A 26,099-nucleotide genomic window follows, 5' to 3' on the forward strand; every position below is an offset into this window, starting at 1 on the left:
GTTTTATCTGTTTGCTTCCAGTGAAGTCATGAAAATGAAAAAGAGGTATGAGGTGGGTTTGGACAAACTGGATTCTGCGGCATCCCAAGTAGCCACAATGCAAACCGAGTTGGAGGCGCTACATCCTCAGTTAAAAGTTGCTAGCAAAGAGGTGGATGAAATGATGGCAATCATCGAGAGGGAGTCTGTAGAAGTTGCCAAAACTGAAAAAGTAGTGAAAGCTGATGAAACGGTAGCCAATGAACAAGCTATGGCCGCCAAAGCCATTAAAGACGAATGTGACGCAGACCTGGCGGAGGCCCTGCCCATCTTAGAGTCAGCACTGTCTGCCCTGGACACTCTCACCGCGCAGGTAAGAGCACAGCCGCACACTTGCTAGGACACACAGCATCATAGCTCAAGGAGGTGCTCAACATCGCGGGCTACCATCAAGTCTGTCTCTCCAAATAGTCTCCACAATTAATGCAATCGAAATGATTTTCAAATTGGCAAAAGCGTTACCTAATTGACCTGAAACAGAAAGGCATGTGCATGACTAAGAATTTTGGGAAAGGAGAAAGCTGCCAAATTTTAGAACTTACCCTGAAACCTCTGTTATTTCAAGAAATTTGTGCAAGGACTTCGCAGTACAGTGGTGGACAGAGGCCTAAGACCTAAGTGTGTATTTTATTTCTAAGGTTCACCTTTTTCATATTTAGTCAATTTTATAAAATTGACATACACCTTACAGTAGATGTGATAACATATTGTGTTCATGTTTGTTACTATTTGGGTTCTTTTTTAATTTTTGTGATACTAATACAACCTACAATGTTGTACTTTTTAATAACATGTGTTAGATTGGATGGAATGTGGTATTAAAAATTTAGACATGAGAGGGGAATACTTCAATTAAGAAATATAAAAATTAATTTTTTTAAAATAGTGTTGAGAATCATGCTAAACTTTGGGTGTGGAGAGACTGTTAGGTCCTTTCTTCATACTTACTGTGATATAGGTTTCAGAGTGATTAAAATTTAAACATAAATAATTTTACTATTATAAAATAGTAGGAAATGCAGGTCCTGTTTATATCTTGAAGTGGATCAGGACCTTAGATTTCCTTGATGTGAGAGATCAGGAAAAAAACTAAGCAAAATTGTAATATATATGCTCTGGATTCTCTTCTGGTTTTTCATAACTAATAATTGGGGTTTTTTTTCAGTTATAAATTTTAGTACCAAAAAGCCAACACATTTTGTTTGATATGAACATCACAGACAGAAGTATAGAAACACTGGGGGAAAATGTTTGAACTAGAAGGCAAACAAAAGATTAATATACCTCTATGTAAAAAGCTCTTTTAAATAAATAAGAAAAAATAGATGTAAGATAAGATGGTAATTCACAAAAGAGGAAATATGAATAGTCATTAAACATATGAAAATGTATCCTACCTCACTTGTATTTTGAAAAAACAGATTAATAAAAGATTTCTTTGACTTCTCAGAATCCCTAGCCCTGTTGCTGAGAGTATATGTAGTAAAACAGGAAACCTTAGATACTTTCTGGAGAGTGGTTTGTGAATATGTGTCAAAGGCTTTAAAAATAAAAGATACAAAGTTCTTAACTTAACATGGCAATTGTAATAGTTAAAAAAAGAAGAAGAAGAAGAAAAAACATTAGGGTATGAGAATTACGGTTTGTGTCTATACATGAGAAGGTCATGTTGCCATTAAAATGATGTGTTTCAAAGCACGTAAGGATGTTCACTATATATTACTATTGAAATATTAAAAGTTTTAAAACAGCATGTATGATAATTCCATTGGTCAAAATGTAGCATATTCACTAGCTAATAGCATATATACATAGAAAAACATATAGAGGAAATATAAATAAAAATATTTGCAACAGTTAACTAGATATGGGATTATAGGAGGTTTTTGTATGTATGATTTTTCTGTATTTTTCTAATATTTGCATCTACTACTTTCACAATTTTTAAGAAACTACAACACTCTTACTTTGCAACAGCCAAATCTCTCTTATGTATTTTTGGAGTAGACTTTGTGTCGTAAGTAATCTCACATTCGGGTGTATTTCCATTATTCTTTTTGGTTTCTAACTTTTCCTTTGGGACAAACTTCTCATTTCTTTTTTGACAGAATTCTATCACTGTTACCATTTCTACCCAATGAACAGTTTCTATCTTATGGTTTATCGTGAAAATAAGAGCCAATTACAAATAATACATGAACCATTCTTTTTTAATAATGAGCATGTTGTTATTTCAAGGACATTACAGTGGTAAAATCCATGAAGAGTCCTCCTGCTGGTGTCAAGCTTGTCATGGAAGCTATATGCATCTTGAAAGGCATCAAAGCTGACAAAATCCCTGACCCAACAGGTTCAGGAAAAAAAATAGAGGATTTCTGGGGTCCCGCTAAGAGACTTCTTGGTGACATCCGATTTCTACAGTCACTTCATGAATACGACAAGGACAACATTCCTGCAGCTTACATGAATATCATAAGAAAAAACTATATTCCAAATCCAGACTTTGTTCCAGAGAAGATTAGAAATGCTTCCACAGCAGCTGAAGGCCTGTGCAAATGGGTCATAGCAATGGATTCATATGATAAGTGAGTACTAACGACAGCGACGACACAGCCCTGTGTCTTATTTCCCGTTTGGTCATTTAGACACTACAAAACTGAAAAGTTATATAGGTGAGAGGCTCCTTGGGAAATCCTGTCTAGTATCTGCTGTGTGTGTACATATTTACTGGAGGCAAGACCATACCAGTTATATAGTATAATACAGTGTTGCTTAAACATTTTTGGACTCAGGAATCCTTTATACTCTTAAAAATCTTGAAGACATGTAAAACTTTTTTTTTTTCAATTAAAGACTTTATTTCCTTGTCAGAGAGAGAGAGAGAGAGAGAGAGAACACAAGCAGGGGAGAGACAGGCAGAGCAAGGAGGCTAGTCTGGGATTTGATCCCAGGACCCAGGGATCATGACCTGAACTGAAGGCAGACACTTAACTGACTGAACCACCCAGGTATCCCTTGAAAAACTTGTTTATCTACCATATTAGAAGTTGAAATAGAGAAATTTAAAAAAAATATTAGTTTACAGGGGCACCTGGGTTGCACAGTGGGTTAAGGCCTCTGCCTTCGGCTCAGGTCATGATCCCAGGATCCTGGGATCGAGCCCCACATCGGGCTTTCTGCTCGGCAGGGAGCCTGCTTCCTCCTCTCTCTCTGCCTGCCTCTCTGCCTACTTGTGATTTCTGTCTGTCAAATAAATAAATAAAATCTTTTTAAAAAAATTACTTCGTAAAAGACATTACATGTTACATAAATAACTTATTTTTTTAATTCACATTTTTCACAAAAAATTAGGAGATCAGTGGTGGTGTTTTATATTTTTGCAAATCTCTTTAATATGTGGCCAGTGGAAGATAGTTGGACACTCAAATCTGCATCTTCATTCAATCTGTTGCAATTTGTTGTTTCTACTGAAATTTATGATGAAAATACAGCCTCACACAGATGTGTGGTTGGATGTGACAGGATGTCACGAACCCCCCGCAGGGGATGAAGTATGTCTTCGGCCCCATTTTGAAAACCACTAGTGTAATATACAGTCTTTGTACGATAAGGAGTCTTCTCTGGTGATTGTAGGAGAACCACTTATATTATGTACAAAACAGCAAAAATTACTGGTTATCTTTAAAAAACAACTATTACAGGATATCTTTCAAACTCATACATAGTTTGAATCATTGTACCTATGTTATAACCTATATGTTTTGGACCATAATGTATTGAAGATAAATTTTAACATTTACCATGTATTTAGAAAGCCAACATCACTCACCCCATTTTCCAGATAGAAGATAATTTATATCCATTCCTTTTCTTATATAGTCCCTTCTATTATTGACATACATATTTATAAGATGGCTGGTTTTAGTTAAAGATATATTTTGAAAAAATTTAAAAAGCAAAATGACATAGATGAAACACCTCACCTCCTAAAAATTAAGCTTTAATGAAATAGACTAGATTTCATAAACACTGCAATGTTTTACATGATTAGGCTATTTTCCTTCTGCAAAAACATAATATTCATACTGTCAATAATCTAATACTTTATATTGGGTAAAAAATACATATTTGAAAAGTTATCCATATTGGATACTATTTTAATCATCATTTCTTATGTGCTGGGGTCAGGTGTGATAGTTTGATGAAATATAGAATACGGAAACCAGCATAGGTTTTGCATAAAAATGTGTTGTGAGTTACAGTAAGGATAGAAAAGCAAATTCAGTGATAGTGAGTGCACTACAGTATAAAATGTATATTGAATTTTCTGATTTTACTTTTTGCAGAGTGGCAAAAATAGTAGCTCCTAAAAAGATAAAACTGGCTGCTGCCGAAGGGGAGCTTAAAATTGCTATGGATGGTCTTCGGAAGAAACAGGCCACTCTGCGAGAAGTCCAGGACAAACTGGCCAAGCTTCAGGATACTCTAGAACTTAACAAACAGAAGAAGGCTGATTTGGAAAACCAGGTGTGTGATACTATGGACAAATATGGGCAAATCCTAATCACTTTGGTAGGAATGATGTTTGTGCCAGCAAGGAACAGCCTCAGTCTCTGTCTTCCTCCTGGTTGGCGAGTGGCGAACAATGGCCCACAGGCCGAATCGGCCATTGCCTCTTTCTGTGTGGCCCACAAGCTAACGACGGTTTTGACACTTTTTAACGATTATATGGTAAATGGTTGTATAAATACCTGCCTAATATTATCATTTTTGTCTCTTGATCCATAAAACCCCCAATTTTTACCTTTTGGGTCCTTCCCCCCCACCAAAAGTCAATCCTCTTTGCCTCAGATTACCAGAATATTGAGCGAGATTATTTAAGTAATTCTTCATTATATAGGTAAGAACCAAAATATTAAGTGACTTAGGTTGTGTAAGAGTTAATGGCAGAGCTGAGGTATGAACTCAATACCCAAAACCCTACCTACTCTGTGACCCCTGAAAATTATCCTAAGACTGAAAATGTGATACTGTTTATAATAAGTAACTGCTCAAGTCTAATTATGTTCCAGGGGGAAAAAAGTCAAAATATTTATTGAGTACTTACTCTGCGAGTCACTGTTACCCTGGGAACAATATGTATTATCTCATTTATTCTCAAAACAGCCTTCTGCGGGAGGTCATCTTTTTGTATGATTTTTGTAGAAACTAAAGGTCAGGTAACTTGCCTGTAGTCAACCCAGGTTCTAAGTTAGAAGGTTAAAATCTGACTTCAGTAGCTGTGCTGTTTCCTAGAGTTTTCTTCCCAAAGGATATGATCATATATTCTGTATTTATACAAATATGTGATGTTGAGCTCATCTTTAGAAATATTACTTACTATAAAACATGATATCCAAGTATTCAGTTTTAGTTTAAATAATATAATAGGTGGGTGTGTGGTTTATTGTAAACCTTTGTCAACTCTGTTGTATGATTGACATTTTTATTTTTTGTGATAAAATATTGGAAATTATGATCATGTAAAATGAATATCTGCTTACATGTGCACTAAAAATCTGCTTTTGGAGGCAAAATTTTAGTTAAAATACTTTTACTTAGTAATTTCTGATGGCAAGTTTATTGCAGTCAAATACATGATGCCATTTATTACAAACATTATGATAAAGAATGAAGAAAGAAGCCAGGAAGACAGAAGATATTAAAAGACAAAAGATTTAAGTTTAGAAGTATCAAAAATATCCCCAATTACATACTGTTGCTTTTTCAAGCCTATCTTTCAATAAACCAGTTTAGTATTTTATCTCTTTTGGTCTAATGGCATTTATTTAATATAAATATTCATAGCGTTAGGAAAAAGTATAGGCCAAATTCTTATTCCACTGTAATGTAAATGCCTCTGCGTTTATCAATTGTTTACTTTCTCTTCTCATGTCAGTCATTTCATTTTGAGCCTTAAGCTAACCTTTGCTTACTCTTGTCTTTATCCAAGAATAATGAGGCCAAGTCATTTAAAATCAAACTAATATAACTCGGGGGAATATTGCCATTGCATGGGTTGAAATGGCTTTCCCCCAAGTTTTCCACCTTCATAATTATCCTTTTTCTTTTTTTAATTACGTTGCCTAATTACGCATAATCAAATTGGTTGACAGTCTTCTGCACAAAGTAGGCTCTCAACTATTGATTGATGTCCTAATTGAAGGTTAATTGCAAATGTGTGAGTAGGTTGACACAATTTAACAACTTGAAAATTGTGCTTTGCAAGTAAGCATAAATTATTACAACTTTTAAACATTTAACCTTTAAAATTATCATCAAGTCAACCATAAGTTAAATGAGGGGAAGATTTTGCCAGAACATTTTAAATAAAATGTAGAGTATTTAAATTTGAGGGAAAATATTTATATTTTCAAGAAAATGTCCTTTATTACTTAAGCAAATTTCAGTGTCTCCTGCTGTAGATCATTTCCTTAAATAGAGCTATTCTTGTGTTATGTGATGAATAGCCACTAAAAATTTTATAAATTGTGTATACTTTGTTATACTTACTTACTGTGTGTACTTTATTATGAAACACACTTCCCAAATGTCATGGACTTGCCAGTATTCACAGTGAGATAACTCACATTTTTTTAGAGAGTTAAAAAAAAAAAATTCCGAGTGCAAGTTTGTAATTAAAAAAGAAGGATTTATCTCAGAGGGCAAAATCGTGCAGAAATTTTCACTTATTTTCTACCTGTGGATGTTGATAAAGCCGGACTTTTATTTTCAAGGTTGACTTGTGCAGCAAAAAGCTCGAACGAGCCGAGCAGCTGATTGGAGGCCTTGGGGGAGAGAAAACACGCTGGAGCCTCACAGCTCTGGACCTGGGGCAGGTGTACATCAACCTGACAGGTGACATCCTCGTCTCCTCAGGAGTCATCGCTTACCTCGGCGCCTTTACGTCGAACTATCGACAGGTAGGAAGAATACTAGTCGATTTCTGAGGTCTCTTCCTGACCCTCCCATTGTAGCCAGTACTAACTAATCTTAGAGGATTTTGTTGGCTTAAGCTTTGGTTTTTAGATGAGTACGAAGAGCAAATGTTTCCAAGGGATTTCTATCTAGTTGTGTATCTTAGTTATTCTGTAAATTGCCTTGATAGCCATAAGATGCTATATCAAATATTTTTCTAAAATCAAATTGTTCTAGAAACAAAAACACGGACTCTAGGGTCTACCATTTCATCTTAGCATTTAATGACAAAATTTCAAAGATATCGGGATTTTTATTACATCTTTGTTTGATGTGTGTGTTTATGAGTGTGATCATCTACTCTCTATGAGTCTCAATAATGAATCATTTCAAAAAATGACTTCAGACAGAAAACTTCAGAGGAGGAGAAGGCAGGCTGGCCTAGAACTGAATCCGTAAGTGGCTTCTTTCCTTTGAAAACAAATGCCAAGTGTCCTGCTTTGAATTAGCGCCCCTTTGATGACCCAGTTCCCATTTCTATTTCTTCTTTCTGCTTTTTCCTTCCCCCTTTCAGTCCATTTCTGAATGAGACCCCGCACACGGTGAGCTCTCTTTTGAAAAATTGAACCGGAATCCGACCCAGAACATGTCAGAGCAGGAAGAGAGACTTAGAAAAACTGAAAGTACTAAAAGAAAAGAAAAAGAGGGTGATGAGAATAAGGAGAAGAGAGAACTCTTAAAGCATTTGGTAATAGCTTCTAGTGTCGAGCAAGTGGAGAAAGAATGAATGAGAACTCGTTTTTTTGGTCTTCTTTCATTTTTTTCTCCTTCCTGCCTTCCTCTCTCCCTCCCTCAATCCTGTCTGTCCGTCTGTCTTTCTTCCCCATAGCACTTGCTTGCACCTGGTCTCCGTCGAGCCTTACTTACTTTGGGGGACTTTCTCTTAAGTAGGGCTGATTCTGGGAGTCCACAATTTTAGTTTGTTTGCTTATTTTTAACCGACCTGACTTAAAACCTTCACACACGTGGCGTTTCTCTGTGTTGGAGACCAGGTCCTCCCGCTCCTGCTGCGTGACCTTCACAGTCTTCCTCACTTTGTTGGTTTGTGTCTTTGAATGACTGTTTGCTACCCCGGCGGCGTTAACATCCTGTAGCTCAAATAGGTACTGTTTAGCATGAGACTACCTGGTCCAGGATTTGTTTGCTCTGCCGGTTCAGAGACGGAGGCTTAGAAAGAGCAAGGGAGTTGCTTAAAGCCACATCGGTCCTTAATGACACAGCAGGAACGAGACTTGCCCCTTGAATCCTAATTTAGCACCTTTTCTCCTCCCCTACATCCGCCTGGAACCATGGAAGGGCTAGTGGCGGCCACTCTTACCCTTCCCTGCTGGTTCTCAACGCACCCTGGGGCACCTGCTCGAGCCGGACGGAAGGTCCCACACCCCCCCACCGTGTCCTCTGACGGCCGCGTGCCGAGGCTCTGCATCTTGCCGCCTCCACGGACACCCGCTCCCGCCAGAGTGAAGGCTGCCGGTCAGCCCAGCGCACACATCCTTCAGGACAGTCCAGAACCGAGACCTTGGAGTTTACTGACAGAAGCACCGTGACACTTAAGCTAGACACAGACACAGCCCAAACTCCGAGCCCCTGTGACCTCAGATCCTCTGTGCTCGCCCCTGACCGGAACAGCCACGATGTCCCATCCGGGTTCATCTCTGTCAAGGCCTGAAGGCGATTTTACGCCTCCCGTGCTTCGCTACAAAAACGAGGCTTCGACTTTTCTTGAGTCTCTAATGTTGTTCTGTTCCTTCCTGTGAATTTTTTTTTTCCATTTTATTTTATTTTATTTTATTTCTTTTCAATGTTCCAAAATTCCTTCCTATGAATTTGTTCTCGATGTGCTCTCACCCCCGCTCCGGGTCAGGGCAGGGGTCAAGTTACACCCCATCAAAAGCCTCCCATTTGTTCGTAAGCAGAAGGTCAGAGCCGCAGCTTCTGTGTCTGCCCAGACGGCCTCCTGGCTTCCCGCCCTTTCATGCCCAACAACCAGCACTCGTGGCTCTTCGTTGGCAGACTTCTCTTGGGGTCTTGGAGTCCCCTTGGCCCAGAGTTTGGAGCCGGAATTGCCTGGGGATTTATTCTCCCTCTAAGGCGTTCCTGGATCAGTGAGTGACGGAGGCGGCGGCATGAGAATCGGCCTCCCTTCCCTCTGGCTGGAGCAGCTCTAAGGACTGACTTCCCCTCCGCGGCGGATCAAACTAAAGCCACGGGCCGCACACTTTGGCAGATCCTCACCTTTCACTGGCTTCTTCCCAGTCCTTGCACGGCTCCCCGCAGCAACCCTTCCTTAATAAATCTCCATCTCAGAGTCTGCTTCTGGGAAACCCAACCAAGACAAAACAGCTTTCCAACAATCCTGGTTCTTTTCTAGCATCAAAGTCTCTGGATACCAAGAGCCCTCAATAGATAGCTGGACCCCCTCCCTCCAAGCTTGAATCTGAGTCGCTGTGAATTATTCATCAGCGTCTCTGTAGAACTTCTGGCATTCTGCATAAATAAAACATGGAAAACTCCAGTTCTTCTAGGATAACTGGGCCCAGGGTACTTCAACTGCCGTGCCGGCACCAATCTCTGAAACACAATCCTACAGTGCTGTAAGGACACATAAGCCCTGGAGTTGAATTAATTGGAACTTTCTCATTTTCCCTGCCAGCAGTCAAGGTCAGAACTGTCTTGGTGGTCATGGATAGTTACTGTCTGCTGCTGTACCATTCTAGGCATGTAATTGGGCCACTTAAATTTCTAATCCACAGATATGATAACGTACACTGTCAACTATAAACAACATCCCACAGTCACTGCTGCTTTTGCTTTCTTTACTTCTTCCACATATCATTGTCTATCGTGCCAATACCAGCATCAAGCTATATTTGCCAAAACATTCTGATTTTTCCCAAAAGTCTGCAGATGGCCCTATAGCCTGACAACAAAGAGATCAAAACATGCCAGTAGGAACTGTGAATTAGAAAGCAGAATTCAAACCAGAAATGCTTTATACCCTCCCTACACAGCCACAACCCTTGTTCCTGGCATCAACAACCAAACCCAACAGAAAGCCAGATGAGAGTTGTTAAGTATTCACAAAAGGTGAGATTTTGCCCTGTTTGCCCTAGAGTGCTACATCAGCAAATATATTGCATTATGTGGCAAAGGGTCTCTGTTATTAAGATTGTTTATCAGCTGAATTTAGAACAGGAAGATTATCCTTCAGTTAGCCAGGACATGATTAGAAAATGATTATTTTTTAAAGCAAGAGTAAGGAAGTGGCCCCAAAATGATAGGGACATATTAAAAGGACATAAAACTGAGCTTGAAGCTACTTCTACTGGCCAAATCAGCAATAAATAATGATAGCAACATATTACAACTCAATGAATAAAAATGTGAGCAAAATGCATGAAGGGGTTCAAAAGGTACAGATTTCTAGGTATAAAGTTAAGTCCTGGGATGTAATGTACAGCATGGTGACTGTAGTTAATAATACTGTATTGTACCTTTGAGATCTTAAAAGATCTTACTGAGATCTTAAAAGGTTATCATAACAAACAAGTTTTTGTAACTTTGGTGATGATGTTGACTAGACTTACTATGATGGGTTCACAATATACACGGAGAGAGGATCATGATGTTGTGACTGCTATCATGTTATATGACCATTATATTTTTAAGAGACTAGAAAATAGAAAAAGATAAGTCTATAATGACATAAATTAATACATTTTAAAAATGAGTGCCTGACAAAGCTAGATTTTTACAGTTACAAGTATCTCCCCACAAAATGCCTCTTCGTTGCAGCCAGAAAGGGGGCAAGAGCAGTGCAGAAGGTGTAGTACAGTATTTGACAAGCGCTGCCTTCATTTAGTTTTGAATCCTGGCTTAAAACTCCGAATTCATCTTGGTTCAGCCCTCCCCCCAACCGTTTCCTTCTCAGGCTCCAATAGTCGAGGTGATAACAGGCACTCAACTTCCAGAGGTCCTTAGATATCTAATGCCCGGGGGCAGCCCCTTCTCTGCCACACCTGTGGAATTCCTCAAACGACCCCCTCCCCAGGAAGCCCGCGCAGCCTCGCCAGCCCTCCTGCGTTCTGCTTGCCCACCGAAGCACCTGCTACCATTTCACCGTGTGCTGCTACCCTGTGTCTGGGTGCAGCCTTCTCTTATGTGGCAGTGCAACTACCAAGAAGGTCTGCTCTTCATCTGAGTGTCTTGTGTTGCATCCCACCATCCAAAGAAGCTTTAATTATATCTGAGATCATACAATTAAAAGACAGAAGCCCAGCAGACAACTCCTTAATCAAGTGATAAAAATCAGGGTCATCAAAAAATGAACAGTTAGAAATCGCATGACTGAGGGGATGCACTGAGCAGAACCTGGTATCATTTCTACGCTATTCCTGCTGAAGGTGCATTACCTGAGTTGAATCATGGGGGAACATCATAGAGATGCGACTGTGGGACATTCTACAAAAACAACTGACTGATCAAGGTCCTGAAAGTCATTAACTGTCCCTAACCTGTCGTGGCCTTTTATGGGCAAACTTAAAGGGATTTTGGTGGGGGGAGCTCTGCAGGAGTCCAAGGCAGATGGTGGGACCCACCATGCCCTCTCTGCCAGCTCCACTCCGTGCCCACAGAATTTGGTGGGTCCCAACACCTTGGGTGTCTATGTCCTCGCACCATGTCTCTTCCTCGCCTCTCTGTCCTCTGCTCGTGCCTTTTACTGTTTCTGAACTCTCTGATATGTGACTTCAAACTGGACCTTGACTTCAGACTTCCTAAGTGTGAACCTGGACTGGAAGTCCCTTTTGGATTCCCGAGCAGCCTAGCACACTGTGCCCCGAAGTAGGATATCCCAAACTCCAGTATACGTCCTGACCCTTGCTGGTGACTCATAGTCCTGCCGTGGTCCTTTTGACCCCCACCAGTTCAAAGTAGATTTATTTTATTCCATAATGCTCTGTTAAGACTTGCCAGATACTTGTACTTTAAAGAAAATGTATAGAATAATGATGATCTCCAACTACTTTGTCAAGTGCCGCTTTAGAATAAAAACTGGCAATTGTTTTTTTTGAATGCAAAACTCTGACCTCAACTTCACTATTAAGTGATGTATCTAAAATTAGCATTGGACATAGTTCATTTTCACTGGAATGCACAATGGGCCTTCTGAATTATGATTTGAAAAAATCTGATTAATTGTTTTGATGTGCAGTTTCAACACTGGTTTGTTCACTCAAGGAATAAAGTGTAATTGAGAAGTTAACAAAGTATTCATTTGGTGATTTCCAGCCTCATTTTCATATCTCTCTATGTATGTCTTAAAGAACCAAATCAAGGAGTGGACAAACTTGTGCAAAGGCAAAGATATTCCCTGCTCTGATGATTATTCTCTTATGGGTATTCTGGGAGAAGCAGTGACGATTCGAACGTGGAACATTGCTGGTTTACCTTCCGACTCATTTTCCATTGATAACGGGATCATCATAATGTAAGGAAAACTACTTTTCTCTCAAGAGATCTCTATTAATCAGTAGATCTATTTATCTGTGCATCTTTTTAACAATTATAGCTAGAAAACTTTTATAGTAGTGAAAAGGTTTTGCCTACATCATTAATTAATTAAATTAAATATGAATAATCACTTCCTTTTCCCAGTAATGTTAGAATGATTGCATATTGGAGACTGTAGTAAACAACCAAAAACCCTAATGACTTTTGCTTAATTTTTAAAAAATTTATTTATTTATTTGACAGACAGAGATCACAAATAGGCAGAGAGGCAGGCGGGGCGGGGGGGGGGGAGCAGGCTCCTTGCTGAGCAGAGAGCCCGATATGGGGCTCCATCCCAGGACCCTGGGCTTTAACCCACTGAGCTACCCAGGCACCCCGACTTTTGCTTAATTTTTAATCAGCTTTTGGCAAATGGAGCAAAGCCCTACCATGAGTAAATGAAGTCCAATACTTATCCCCATAAAATTACAGGGTCTTTGTTATTTCAGGTTAGTGAAAGGTACAGCAGTGAGTTGTTGGTGGTGATGGGTTCAAGTGTATACCAATTCTTAATTCTTGCTCTGTGTGGAACCAGCTTCAATGATATGGATACATTTCTGGTCCTGGGCTGATTGGGACTTTCTAAGATTTTATTTATTTATCTGACACAGAGGGAGAGATCACAAGTAGGCAGAGAGGTAGATGGAGAGAGAGAAGGAAGCAGGCTCCCCACTGAGCAGAGAGCCTGATACGGGGCTCAATCCCAGGACCCCGAGACCATGACCTGAGCTGAAGGCAGAGGCTTAACCCACTGAGCCACCCAGGCGCCCCCAAGATTGTAATGCAGGCTATTCCTGGAATGTCCTGTCTAGTAGACAAATCCCATGGAAATTTGGAGAGGACAATACTGCAGGCTCGTCCAGTCTCACCTTCCTAAAGGTTTTATCTCCCAGAAACCAAGGACTTTAACCTGCCCCAGTATGAAGATAGTCATGATTTGTCGGGTTAGCATGGGCCTTCCATCACTAGCCAGCCTTCCTGGAGGTTTTAGCAGATTAGGAATAGCACAGGTAAACCGTCCGTAGAAATACTCAGTTCTCTGTGTTACATAACTATTTTAATTCGTTGTTAGTCTACCGTTAGTCTACCGAAAAAGTAATTGATGTCAGAGTACTTAATTTAATGTACAATTAATTGAATGTACAAATGACGGATGCATGTGAATTTTTAAAATAGAATTAACATGTGAAGCCTGCTTATTCTTAAATTTTTTTGTATGTAGTATTTAAGAAAATTATTCCACAAATTAAAACTCTGATGAACATGTTTCTTTACTGCTCAATGAACGATCCTGATGTACAAATATATGCTATATACCTGATATATATGTGTATATTTATGGGCTTCTTTAGCATTTACTTACTGAATTGTTCCACAAGGATTTGAGGTGAGTGCAATTTGAATATAAAGTAAAAATCTGATGAGACCACCTAAGGGAAATTAAAGAAGTTACTTCTCGGTATTTCAGAGAAGCTCATCCTTACATTTGGGCCCTGAATTAAGTTTAAAGCTTTCTAGTAATTAAGGTAAAAAAGAAAAGCCATGTCACATGGTTCTCATATTTTTAATCAAATGAATCATACTTAGACGAACCTTTTTCAGGAGCCAAACTTAAATGTAATTATTTGATTGATTTGGAGAAAAGATTACAAAACTTTTCTTTGGGGAATGAAAATTAAGCACTTGGTCCTCTGCTCTCACAATCTAAATCTATCCAGAAGAGAAATGACTGAATCAAGATAAATGATAAATATGTGCATTAGTTGGCCACTAAAGCAGACCTTGAAGTACCTTTTAACAAGTGCAGGACGACAGCCTGTTTTTTAAATTATTGAACGAGTAGGTGGCACACAGAGCGTTTGTGTTGATGTTTAGCGTGAGGACCCAATTAGACGTTGGCATGTGCGGGAGGATTCTGGAAGTTCAGGAGCCCACCTTTACTTCGCCCAGCTCTACCGATTAACTTCAGCCTGAAGAACAGTCAGATTTTTTTCTGTTTTTGCTATTGCTGTTTTTTCTCTTTTGGAAAAAATACTTAGGTTTTTCCAAGCACTTGTGACTATAATCGATCATGTCCTGCATTAGGGTAGTTCTGTCTTTACCGTTTCGATTGGCAGTTTATTTACGTTTTTTTCCACCTGGCAGGATCTCTACAACCATTCTATTCATTGGAGGCCAAATACCTTCTTCTTTTTCAGCAAATAATTGTACTCTTTCTTTTGGGCCCAGTTGTATTTCAATAATAATAAGACATTGATGAATATTTCTGTATTTATGATTCTGAACCTTTCTGTGATTATTTCTCGAGATAACAAACTCACAATTCAGGAGAGAAAGAGGTAAAAAATGGTGTTAATGAGCCAGCACCCTTACATTTTTGCTATTTGTTCATAAAAATGTTGAAATATTAGCTGAAGGTTATGGTAGCAACTTTACTACGAAAGAAGTAATAACATTTTTCATTCTTGGCTTATTTTGTCAATCTCTGTTGGCAATCTTATACAGAGAGGTTTCGGTAAATAGGTTGAAGGTGATTATTTTGAAGTATCAGATAAGTATCTTATTTACTTGCCTGCTGAGTTCTTCCAGTCCCCAGAGATACTTGCTTGATAATGATAATACCTAATACTGAGCACTTTCTAGAGACCTAATCCTGTGCTAAGTGCTTTTTACGTACTATCTCAGCAGACTGAAGAGTTGATTATTTAGGGAAATGGGAAGAATCTATAAAATTTAGATAAGTTGGAATATAATTAACTTTTGGAGCTATTGACACCTCAAGGTCCCTGGCTAATCAGAATTTCAAGGGCTAGTGATAACATTAAATGTAATTGGATTGTATCTGAACACTTCATAGTGAAATGGTTTTAAGATTGTTTATCTGCTTGGTAAATAAATCGGACCTCTCTATCTGATGTAACTCTGCTTTTTAAAAATGTCTTTTAGTATTCATTTCTATAGGAGTCGGATAAACTAGTTTTATTTCAGTAGAGTAATAACTGAGAGGAGTACCCCCCCCTTTGCTGTCTGCTTTTATCTATTTTTATGTATGTGTCTAAAAAGGAATATAGCAAAATTATTTGAGATGCATCTATTATATACCTAAATTCTGTGTCCTTCCATGCAGACTAGCGTGAACATGTGTTATCACTCTTAGAAGTCTGCATTTTGCAAAAGCCCCAAAGAGCACAAAATAATAATCCTCCATAGATAAACCACAAAAGAACAAACAGTATTAAAACTTGGAATGCTGAGTCTGTAAAAATTCAGTCTTTATTTGGGAACCACTGATTTTGAAACATTTCTACATTCAAGAATGTTGGATGGAGGAAGTAAGACGATTGAAGAAAGATGTTGTCTTGTAAAACACGTAAGGCAAAGCAGCAGAGAGGAAGTAGATAGTTAATATGATGCATGTTTATTTCAAATTCAGGATTTATATTCATCCCAAAAGTGATCCTGTTTAAACCAATGTGTGTTGCATATAGCTCTCCACAATAACTGTTATTAAAACCCCAGTATATTTTTCTCTACTTACCCTGAGGAATGTCTCCTTTGAGATTTTACTCATTTGATATGTTACTCTAGAGATGCCCTAATCTTTAAAAACAAAATTTGCTCTAACGGGTCCCTGGGCAGCTCAGTCAGTTGAGTGTTTGACTCTTGGTTTCAGCTCAGGTCCTGTGTGATCTCCTGGGTGTTGGGATCCAGGCCCGCCCTGGGCTCTGTGCTCACAGCACAGTCCACTGGGTTCTTTCCCTCTCCCTCCTCCACACCTATGTTCTTCCTTTCAAAAATAAATAAATCTTGTTTTTTTTTTTTTCTTTTAAGCAAAATTTGCTTTAAAAGAAAAAAAAAACTGAAGTTTCACCATTGTCCTGCTTTTGAATCAAAAAGATATGTTATATTACGGGTGTTGTTGGGGGAAGTTTCATGTAATTGTTAACTGGGTATGGAACAGCATCTTTGTGTGTGCAAATACACAGGTCAGAGATAGATAATAACAAATATAGCTAGATAGATAGAGAGAGAGAGAGCTATATCTCGTTCCAGCAGAACATGTTCGAAAACATTACCCTTTTTCCGTTGAATTGTTTTTACATCTTTGTTGAAAGTCAGTTGTACACATATATGGAGGTCTGGTTCCGGATTATCTGTTCTGTTGATCTATTTGTCTGTCTTGATGCAAAAACCACACAGCCTTGATTAGTATAGCTTTATATTAGGTCTTGAAGTTAGATTATATGTCTTCAAACTTTGCTTTCTTTTTCAAAATCATTATGTCTAATTCTTAACCTCTCATTATGAATTTTGGAATCAGTTTTTAAACACCTACAAAAGATCCTTGCTGGGATTTTGATTGAAACTGCATTGATTTATACTACAATTTGAGAAAAATTGACAATAAGTCTTCTATAAGCACAATATATCCCTGTTTTTAAATGTTTTCAATTTTTTCAAATATTTGTTTCATTCTAGTTAACCTATAGAGCAATACTGGCTTCAGGAGTATAGGTTAGTCATTCATTACTTACATGTAACAGCCAGTGCTCACCACAAGTGCCCTCCTTAATCCCCATCACCCATTTAGCCCATCCCCTGCCTACCTCCCTTGCAGAAACCCTCAGTTTGTTCTCGATCGTTAGGAGTCTCTCATGGTTTGTTTCCCTCTCTCTTTTTTTTTCTCCCTTCCCATACGTTCATCTATTTTGTTTCTTAAATTCCACATATATATTGTCATTCTCTGTCTTATTTCACTTAGCATAGTACACTCTAGCCCCATCCACGTCATTGCAAATAGCAAGATTTCGTTCTTTTTGATGGCTAAACAGTATTCCTGTGTGTGTGTGTGTGTGTGTGTACACACAGCACCCTCTTATCCATTCATGGACATTTGGGATCTCCCCATAGTTTGGCTATTGTTGATAATGCTGCTATAAACATCAGGATGCATGCATCTCTTTGAATCTGTATTTTTGTATCCTTTAAGTAAATGCTTAATAGTGAAATTGCTGATTATCAGGTAGTTCTACTTTTAACTTTTTGAGGAACCTCCATACTGTTTTCCACAGTGGCTGTACCAGTTTGCATTCTTACCAAAAGTGCATTCTTGTCAACTTCTGTTGTTTCCTGTGTTCATTTTAGCCATTCTGATATGTGTAAGGTGATATCTCATCGTGGTTTTGATTTGGTGAGTGAAGTTGAGCATCTTTTCATGTGTCTGTTGGCCATCTGGATGTCTTCTTTGGAAAATGTCTATTCATGTCTTCTGGCTGTTTCTGAACTGGATTACTTGTTTTTTGGGTGTTGGGTTTAATAAGTTCTTTAAATATTTTGGATCTTAACCCTTTATCTGATATGTCATTTGCAGTATCTTCTTCCATTCCATAGGCTGCCTGTTAGTTCTGCTGATCATCTCTTTCATTGTGCAGAAACGTTTTATCCTAACTCTCCTTCGATTTCTTTCATCAGTATTTCATTGTTAGATTTATATCCAGTACTTTTTAATTTTTGTGAGCTATTGTAAATGGTAAAGTTTATTCATTGTTCATTGCCAGTATTAGGAAAATAATTGATTTTTGAACATTGACCATATACATCATGACCTTGATAAACTCATTTATTAGTTCTAGCATCTTTTACATAGATTCATTAGGATATTGTACAGAGATGTACTCTGAAAACAGAGTCAGTTTCATTTCTTATTTCCTAATATTATGCCTTTTGTTTCTTTTTCTTTGCATATTGTACTGTCAAGGACTTTTTTTTTTTTGGCAAGTGTAAGAATACTTGTTATATAAAAATAATTTACACTGGCTAATATAATATTGGACAGGGAAGATGAAATTGCACACTGTTGCCTTTTCCTAGTCTTAGGGGAAATGAATTAGCCTTTCATTATGACATACTTTATCAGCTATAGGATTTTTTTGTACATCCTTTTTATTAGGTAAAGGAAATTCCCTCTGTTGCTAGTTTGCTAGGGGTTTTAATCTTTAATGCAGATTAAATTTTGTTAAGCGCTTGTTCTGTGTCTATTGAGATGTATTTTTTAAGTTTAGTTTGTTAATATGGTGAACCGTACTGATTGATTTTTTTGACGTTTGACTAGCCTTGCTTTTCCAGGATAAACCCTACCTGGTCTTCATCTATTCTCCTTTTATATATTTCTGATTCAATTTGCTGATACTTGGTTGAAGATTTTTCTGTTCATGAGGGATATTGCTATGTGGTTTCTTTTATTTTAATGTCTATACATTTTCATTATCAAGGTAATGGTGGCCTCATAAAACGAAGTGGAAAGTGTTTTCCCCCATTCTACTTCTTGGAAGAGATTATATAGAATTATCTCCTACGGTCCTTAAATGTTTTGCAGAAATAACCAAAGAAACTATTTGTGCCTGGAACTTTCTTTGCTGGGAGATGTTATCCATGATTTCAATTTTAAAAGAGTTGAAGTTATCTTAATAGTTGAGAAAAATTCAAGTTATCTATTATTAAGTGAGTTTTGGTAGTTTCTATCTTTCAAAAAAAATGGGTCGCTTTCAACTAAGTTGTCAAATTTAAGGGCATAGAGTTGTTTGTAGTGTCCCTCACCATCATTTTAATCTTCACAGGGTCTGTAATGGTGATCTTCTCTGTCATTCCTGATATCAGTAATTAGCATTTTCTTTGCTTTTCTTGATCAGTCAAGCTATAGTTTGATAATTTTTTTTAGATCCTATCTAAGAATAAAGCTTTCATTTCATTGGTTTTTCTCCATCTTTTTGGATGTCCATTTTATTGACTTCTGCTTTAATATTTGTTCTTTTCTTTTGCTTGTTTTTGGCCTAAACTACTCTTCTTTCTGTGGTTTCCTGAGGTGAAAGCTTAAGTTAGTGATTTTAGACTTTTCTTGTTTTCTAATCTATGCGCTTACTGCTATACATTTCCCCAAAGCACTGTTTTAGCTGCATAGCACACATTTTGATATGTTATATTTTCATTTCCTTTAAAATATGTTCTAATTTCTCATGAGACTTCCTCTTTATAGGTCTTTTAAAAACATACTAATTTCCAAACATTTGAGATTTTAAGGTATCTTCTGCTATTTTTTAATTTCTAACTTAATTGCATTATGTTCAGAGAATAGACATTGTATGATTCCAGTTGTTTAAAATTTGTTGAAGCTTGTGTTATGGTACCAATATGGTCTGTCTTTGTGAATGCTCCATGCATACTTGAAAAAAATATGTATTTTGCTATTAATGGGTAGAGGATTCTTTTTTTTTTTTTTTTTTTTTTTGGTAGAGGATTCTTTAAATGCCAATTAAATTGGGCTGTGTCATAGTACTGTTCACATCTTCCATACCCTTGTTAATTTGCTGTCTACTTATTGTCCCTTCAGTTCTATTAGTTTTGGCCTCATGTGTTTTGGAGCTGTGTTGTCAGATGCATAGGAATTATTATGTTTTTAGGATAAATTAACCCTTTTATTATTACATAATATCTCTCCATATCCCTAATAATTTTTCTTCTTCTGAAGTCTATGCACAATTCAACTTTCTTTTGATTAGTGTTTGCATGGTGTATCTTTTACCATAATTTTGTTTAATATAAATATATTACTGTATTCAAAGTGAGTATCTGGGGGCACCTGGGTGGCTCAGTGGGTTAAAGCCTCTGCCTTTGGCTCAGGTCATGATCCCAGGGTCCTGGGATTGAGCCCCGCTTTGGGCTCTCTGCTCAGCAGGGAGCCTGCTTCCTCCTCTCTCTCTCTTCCTGCCTCTGTACCTACTTGTGATCTCTCTCTGTAAATAAATAAATAAATAAAAATCTTAAAGTGAGTATCTGTATCTTGTAGACAGACAGCGTACAGTAAGAGCTTCTATTTTTTTCTGATAATCTCTCCATTAATTAGTAGGTTAAGACAACTTTATACTTCATGTGGTTGGTATGATTGAATTTAGATCTACCACTTTATTATTTTTCTTTTTCTGTTTTTACCTCTGATTTTTGTTGCTCTGTTTCTCATTCTATTGCATTATTTGAGTAATCCACAATCCTTAACATTCCATTTTCACTATAATGCTTTGCATTATTTTTTTAGTACAAATTTTTCTGTCTACTTAGAGATAATATTTTACCACTTCAATTAAAATGTAGAAGGCTTGCAACCAGGTAGGTCTCCTTTACCCTCCCTGATTATGCTCCAGTAGTCATATGTATTATGTCTGTGTGCTTTGAAGCTCCCCCCAACTTCATGTTTTTTGTCTTAATATTTATACATATTTTTAAAAAATTAAGAGGAGAAAAATAGTCTATTATAGTTGCCATTTCATTTTTCTTTTTTTTCTTTCTAAAATTTATTGTGGTATCGTTCCTCTTCAGAGTGAAGAACTTTAGAATTTTTTAGAGTAAATCTGCTGGCAAAGAATTTTCTTGGTTTCCTTAATCTTGAGAATATTTTTATTTTGCCTTTATTCTTGAGGGATATTTTTAGTGGTTATAGAGTTCTGTGTTGACAGTTTTTTTTTTTTTTTTTCATTCTACTGAGAATATTCTAGTGTGCTCTGGCTCTATGATTTCTGAGGTGAAGTCAGCAGTCATTTGAATAATTATCCTCTATCTGTAATATATCACTTTTCTCTGGCAGCTTTCAAAAATATTCTTTCAAATCTTCGCTTTTTAGCAGTTTGATTACAGTGTATCTGGGTGTGTGTGCATTTTTGTGTGTTTTATTTTTGTTTTTGCTTCTAAGTTTCTCCTTTTTTGAGGATTTTTCAGCTTTGTGAAACTAAATCTGTGTGTTTTACTGAACTTGAGAAAGTTTTAGTCATTATTTTTTCAAATATTTTCTGTATTAATCTTTTTCTTCTCTCCTGGGACCCCATCACATGAATACTAAGCCTCTTAGTATTTTCTCACAGGTCTTGGAGGCTCTATTTGTTTTAACTGGCTTTTCTCTTTCTCTTTAAGTGTTCAGTTTGGATTATTTGTATGCATCTGTCTTAGATCACTGACTTTCCTGTCATCTTCTTTCTGCTATTGAATCCTTATGGTGGAATTCTTATTTCTGATATTTTTCAGTTCTAAAATTTCCTTTTTTGGTTCTTTTTATTTTATTTTATTTTCTGTTTCTCTGCTGAACACACCTGTCTTTCCATTTATTTATTTATTTTTAAAGATTTTATTTATTTAGAGAAAACCCTCAGTCTGGGGGAGAGGCAGAGAGAGAAGGTGAAAGAATCTCAAGTATGCTCCCCACTCAGCACGGAGCCCGCCATGGAACTTAGTCTTGCGGCCCATGTCCTGAGAAGATCATGTCCTGAGCAGAAATCAAGAGTCTGGGGGCACCTGGTGGCTCAGTGGGTTAAAGCCTCTGCCTTCAGCTCAGGTCGTGATCCCAGAATCCTGGGATTGAGCCCCGCTTCGGGATCTCTGCTCAGCGGGGAGCCTACTTCCTCCTCTCTCTCTCTCTCTGCCTGCCTCTCTGCCTTTTCTGTGATCTCTGTCTGTCAAATAAATAAATAAAATCTTTAAAAAAAAGAAAAGAAAGAAAGAAAGAAAGAAATCAAGAGTCGTGCTTAACCAACTGAGCCACCCAGGCACCCTCTCCATTTATTTATTTATTTATTTTAATGTTCACCTTTACCTTGTGGAGGTTGTTTATAGTAACCGCTTTCAAGTTTTTTTCTGGTAATTCCAGCATTTTGCTTTTTCTTGGAGAATCCGTCATATTCTGGCTCTCTGTATGTCGTGTAATTTTGCATTGTCCTGGACCTTTTGAAAATGAAATTCTGGTTCCTATTAAAATCTCCTGGATAAAACTGATTTTGTTTTAGTAGTCAATCGACTTGGTTAGGTTCAGTTGCTTTCCTTCTGGGGATGATGTTTCCAGTGTCAGGTCATAATTAAAAGCCTTGGCTACGCTGTCTAGATACACTTCTCTGCATGCATTGCTCAAGAGTTAGTCTGGAACTTGGGTTTATATTGTAGCCCTGAGTGTCTGCTGTGCTTCTCCAGATGTGTTTGGTCGTGAACTCAGAACTTGTGTCTGAATTAGGGGATCCTTTCTTTGGGTCTGTTTCCCCCAGAATCTCTCCCTTACTTTTCATATCCCAGGGACCCATTTCTCTGTATTTCTCTGTCAAATATAATGACATTTCCTCAGAATTTCAGCGTCCCGCTCTTTCACACATCTGTCCATACTTGGGGCAAAGTGGCAAGAGGAAAAAAGGAAAACACTGGGGTTCCCCCTGCTTTGGACTTAATCTTGGTGTCTACCAGATGGATATGTTGAGGCCTAAGTCACCATAGTGATGGCATTTGGAGGTGCAGCCTTGGGAGGTTATTGGGACATGAGGGTGGAATCTTGAATGGGATTAATGCCCTTAGGAGACACAGAGGGATGATCGTTCTGCTCTTTGCCATGTGAGGAGGCAGCAAGAAGGCTCCATGTACAAGCCAGAAGGGGGCCCTCGGCAGTCACTGGATCTGCTAGGACCTTGATTCCTGGGCTTCTCAGCCTCCAGAACTGTGAAAAAATGCCTGTTATTTAAGCGATGCAGTCTGTGGTCATTTGTTGTAACAGCCTGAGCAGACTAGGACAGCCTTATACACCAGGCGTGGCACAGGGCCCTTGGCCCAGCTCTGTTACCCAGAGAGACTGGTCTCTTGATGTAGTAAGTGCCTGCACTACCCAGGCTTCTTCATGCTGCTTCGTGGGGTTACAGTTCTGCTGCTGGCGTGGACCGGGACACATGAGCAGAAGAAAAAAGAGATTCCCTTGCCCCCACTCCCCACTCTCTGGCTCACACAGGATCGTTTTCTTTCCTCCAGTTTGAATTTTTGCTACCTGTACCTGACACCCAGAACACCCATTAAGCCTGTTCTTTGACCAAAGCCAGAAGATAGAAAGGAAAAAAAAGATACAATGATGACAAACACACAAGAAACTGACTACCCCCTTACTGGTCATTGCTCAAGTTTGGTTTGTTTTTTGTTTTTTGGTTTTAAGATTTTATTTATTCATTTGACAGAGAGAGATCACAGGTAGGCAGAGAGGGGGGAAGCAGGCTCCATGCCGAGCAGAGAGCCCGATGCGGGGCTCGATCCTTGGACCCTGGGATCACGACCTGAGCGGAACGCAGAGGCCCCAACCCACAGAGCCACCCAGGTGCCCCCATGGCTCAAGTTTTAACTTTCTTCCCATTCACTGTTTACTATTTGCTTTTTAGAATCTGTGAGTAAAATTTGGTATTTTATCCAGAACTTTTCATTATAATCAGTGGAAGAGAGCTGCTATGACAGACTTCTACCAGGTTGGTCTGCACTAGAATTCTTTCCTCCAAATTCGGGGTGGTACTTTGGCCTGGTATTCCCCATGCAGGGATGACTGCTTGGAAAATACCTGTTTTTAGAATCCGTTAACCTGTGTGCTTGCCAGATGCTTTTTATTGTTTATCTTCCAGAGGATTATCACACTTACTTGATCCAGGGAAAAAGGATAAAGAAGAATCACTGTGGACCTTTCCCTCAAAGAGTAACCAATTTAGATGAGTGATGCCATTAGCAAATTATAAAATTGCCATGATAGAATATGACCATTGTATCAGAGTATCATAAATGTAATACAGATGAACCGCTAAAGAGGTTAGAGAGAGAAGAGACCGAAATGGGCTTTGTGTATTGCATAACATTGAAGCTGACCCTGAAACACGAGTAGGACTTGAATGTGAAAGAATGAGAAGTGTATTTTGGACAAAGGAACAGCGTCAACATGGGTATTGTGGTTAAAAATTGTGGAAGCAACAGAAGGAAGAGTGAGTCATTCAGTTTCTTTAGGGAAGCATAAATGCTAACACCATAATCCTCCCAACTTAAAAATACTTCTAAAATGGGACAGAATGAAACTTACATATTTATGTTTTATTTCTTTCTAATTTTCCTGCTCACTCCCTTATGGATATGGTTCTCTTCTTATTAGTCGATTACACTTAAGATGTTACACTACTCTTTTGGTCTCATTTCTTACTAAATACAATTAACATTATGGTATGGACTGAATTGCCCACCCCTCATTCCTATGTTGACTCTATTACCCCGCGATGTGACTGTTTGGAGGCAGGGCATTTAAGGAGATAGTTAAGGATACGTGAGGTCATAAGGGTAGATCCGTAATTCAATAGGACTGGTGTCCTTTTAATCAGAGACACCAGGAATGCCTGCACAGGGGGAGGGCCCATGTGAGGATGCAGCAAGAGAGCTGTGTTTTCTGCAAGACAGGAAGAAAGGCCTCTAGAGAAACCAAACCCGCCGGCACCCGGATCTTGGGCTTCCAGCCTCTGGAACTGTGGGGAAAAAATTCTGTTAAGACAGTCTGTGGTACTTTCTGTATTGGATGCCATTTGAGCTGACCTTGAAATGTGAGTAGGTCTTGAGCATGAAAGGATGAGGAAGAGGTGCATTGTGTACAGAGGAACAGTGTGAACACGGGCACTGTGTACAGAGGAGCAGTGTGAACACGGGCACTGTGTTCAGAGGAGCAGTGTGAACACGGGCACTGTGTACAGAGGAGCAGTGTGAACACGGGCACTGTGTGCAGAGGAGCAGTGTGAACACGGGCACTGTGTGCAGAGGAGCAGTGTGAACACGGGCACTGTGTGCAGAGGAGCAGTGTGAACACGGGCACTGTGTGCAGAGGAGCAGTGTGAACACGGGCACTGTGTGCAGAGGAGCAGTGTGAACACGGGCACTGTGTGCAGAGGAGCAGTGTGAACACGGGCACTGTGTGCAGAGGAGCAGTGTGAACACGGGCACTGTGTGCAGAGGAGCAGTGTGAACACGGGCACTGTGTGCAGAGGAGCAGTGTGAACACGGGCACTGTGTGCAGAGGAGCAGTGTGAACACGGGCACTGTGTGCAGAGGAGCAGTGTGAACACGGGCACTGTGTGCAGAGGAGCAGTGTGAACACGGGCACTGTGTGCAGAGGAGCAGTGTGAACACGGGCACTGTGTGCAGAGGAGCAGTGTGAACACGGGCACTGTGTGCAGAGGAGCAGTGTGAACACGGGCACTGTGTGCAGAGGAGCAGTGTGAACACGGGCACTGTGTGCAGAGGAGCAGTGTGAACACGGGCACTGTGTGCAGAGGAGCAGTGTGAACACGGGCACTGTGTGCAGAGGAGCAGTGTGAACACGGGCACTGTGTGCAGAGGAGCAGTGTGAACACGGGCACTGTGTGCAGAGGAGCAGTGTGAACACGGGCACTGTGTGCAGAGGAGCAGTGTGAACACGGGCACTGTGTACAGAGGAGCAGTGTGAACACGGGCACTGTGTACAGAGGAGCAGTGTGAACACGGGCACTGTGTACAGAACACGGGCACTGTGTACAGAGGAGCAGTGTGAACACGGGCACTGTGTACAGAGGAACAGTGTGAACACGGGCACTGTGTGCAGAGGAACAGTGTGAACACGGGCACTGTGTACAGAGGAACAGTGTGAACACGGGCAC

The 26,099-nt window shown here is 39.1% G+C and overlaps 1 protein-coding gene across 1 annotated transcript in view; it reads left to right on the top strand.

The window, feature by feature from the left end:
• The window catches only part of DNAH7 (dynein axonemal heavy chain 7), a 263,533-nt gene that overhangs the window by 161,557 nt on the left and 75,877 nt on the right, over nucleotides 1-26,099 (top strand). Inside the window, exons 43-47 of the mRNA XM_059168545.1 lie at nucleotides 22-352; nucleotides 2,278-2,624; nucleotides 4,386-4,566; nucleotides 6,816-7,001; nucleotides 12,381-12,544. Coding sequence (XP_059024528.1) covers nucleotides 22-352; nucleotides 2,278-2,624; nucleotides 4,386-4,566; nucleotides 6,816-7,001; nucleotides 12,381-12,544 — 1,209 coding nt within the window. The remainder of the gene's footprint in view (nucleotides 1-21; nucleotides 353-2,277; nucleotides 2,625-4,385; nucleotides 4,567-6,815; nucleotides 7,002-12,380; nucleotides 12,545-26,099) is intronic.

Source organism: Mustela lutreola, chromosome 3, assembly GCF_030435805.1.
Source record: "Mustela lutreola isolate mMusLut2 chromosome 3, mMusLut2.pri, whole genome shotgun sequence".
Lineage (NCBI taxonomy): Eukaryota > Metazoa > Chordata > Mammalia > Carnivora > Mustelidae > Mustela > Mustela lutreola.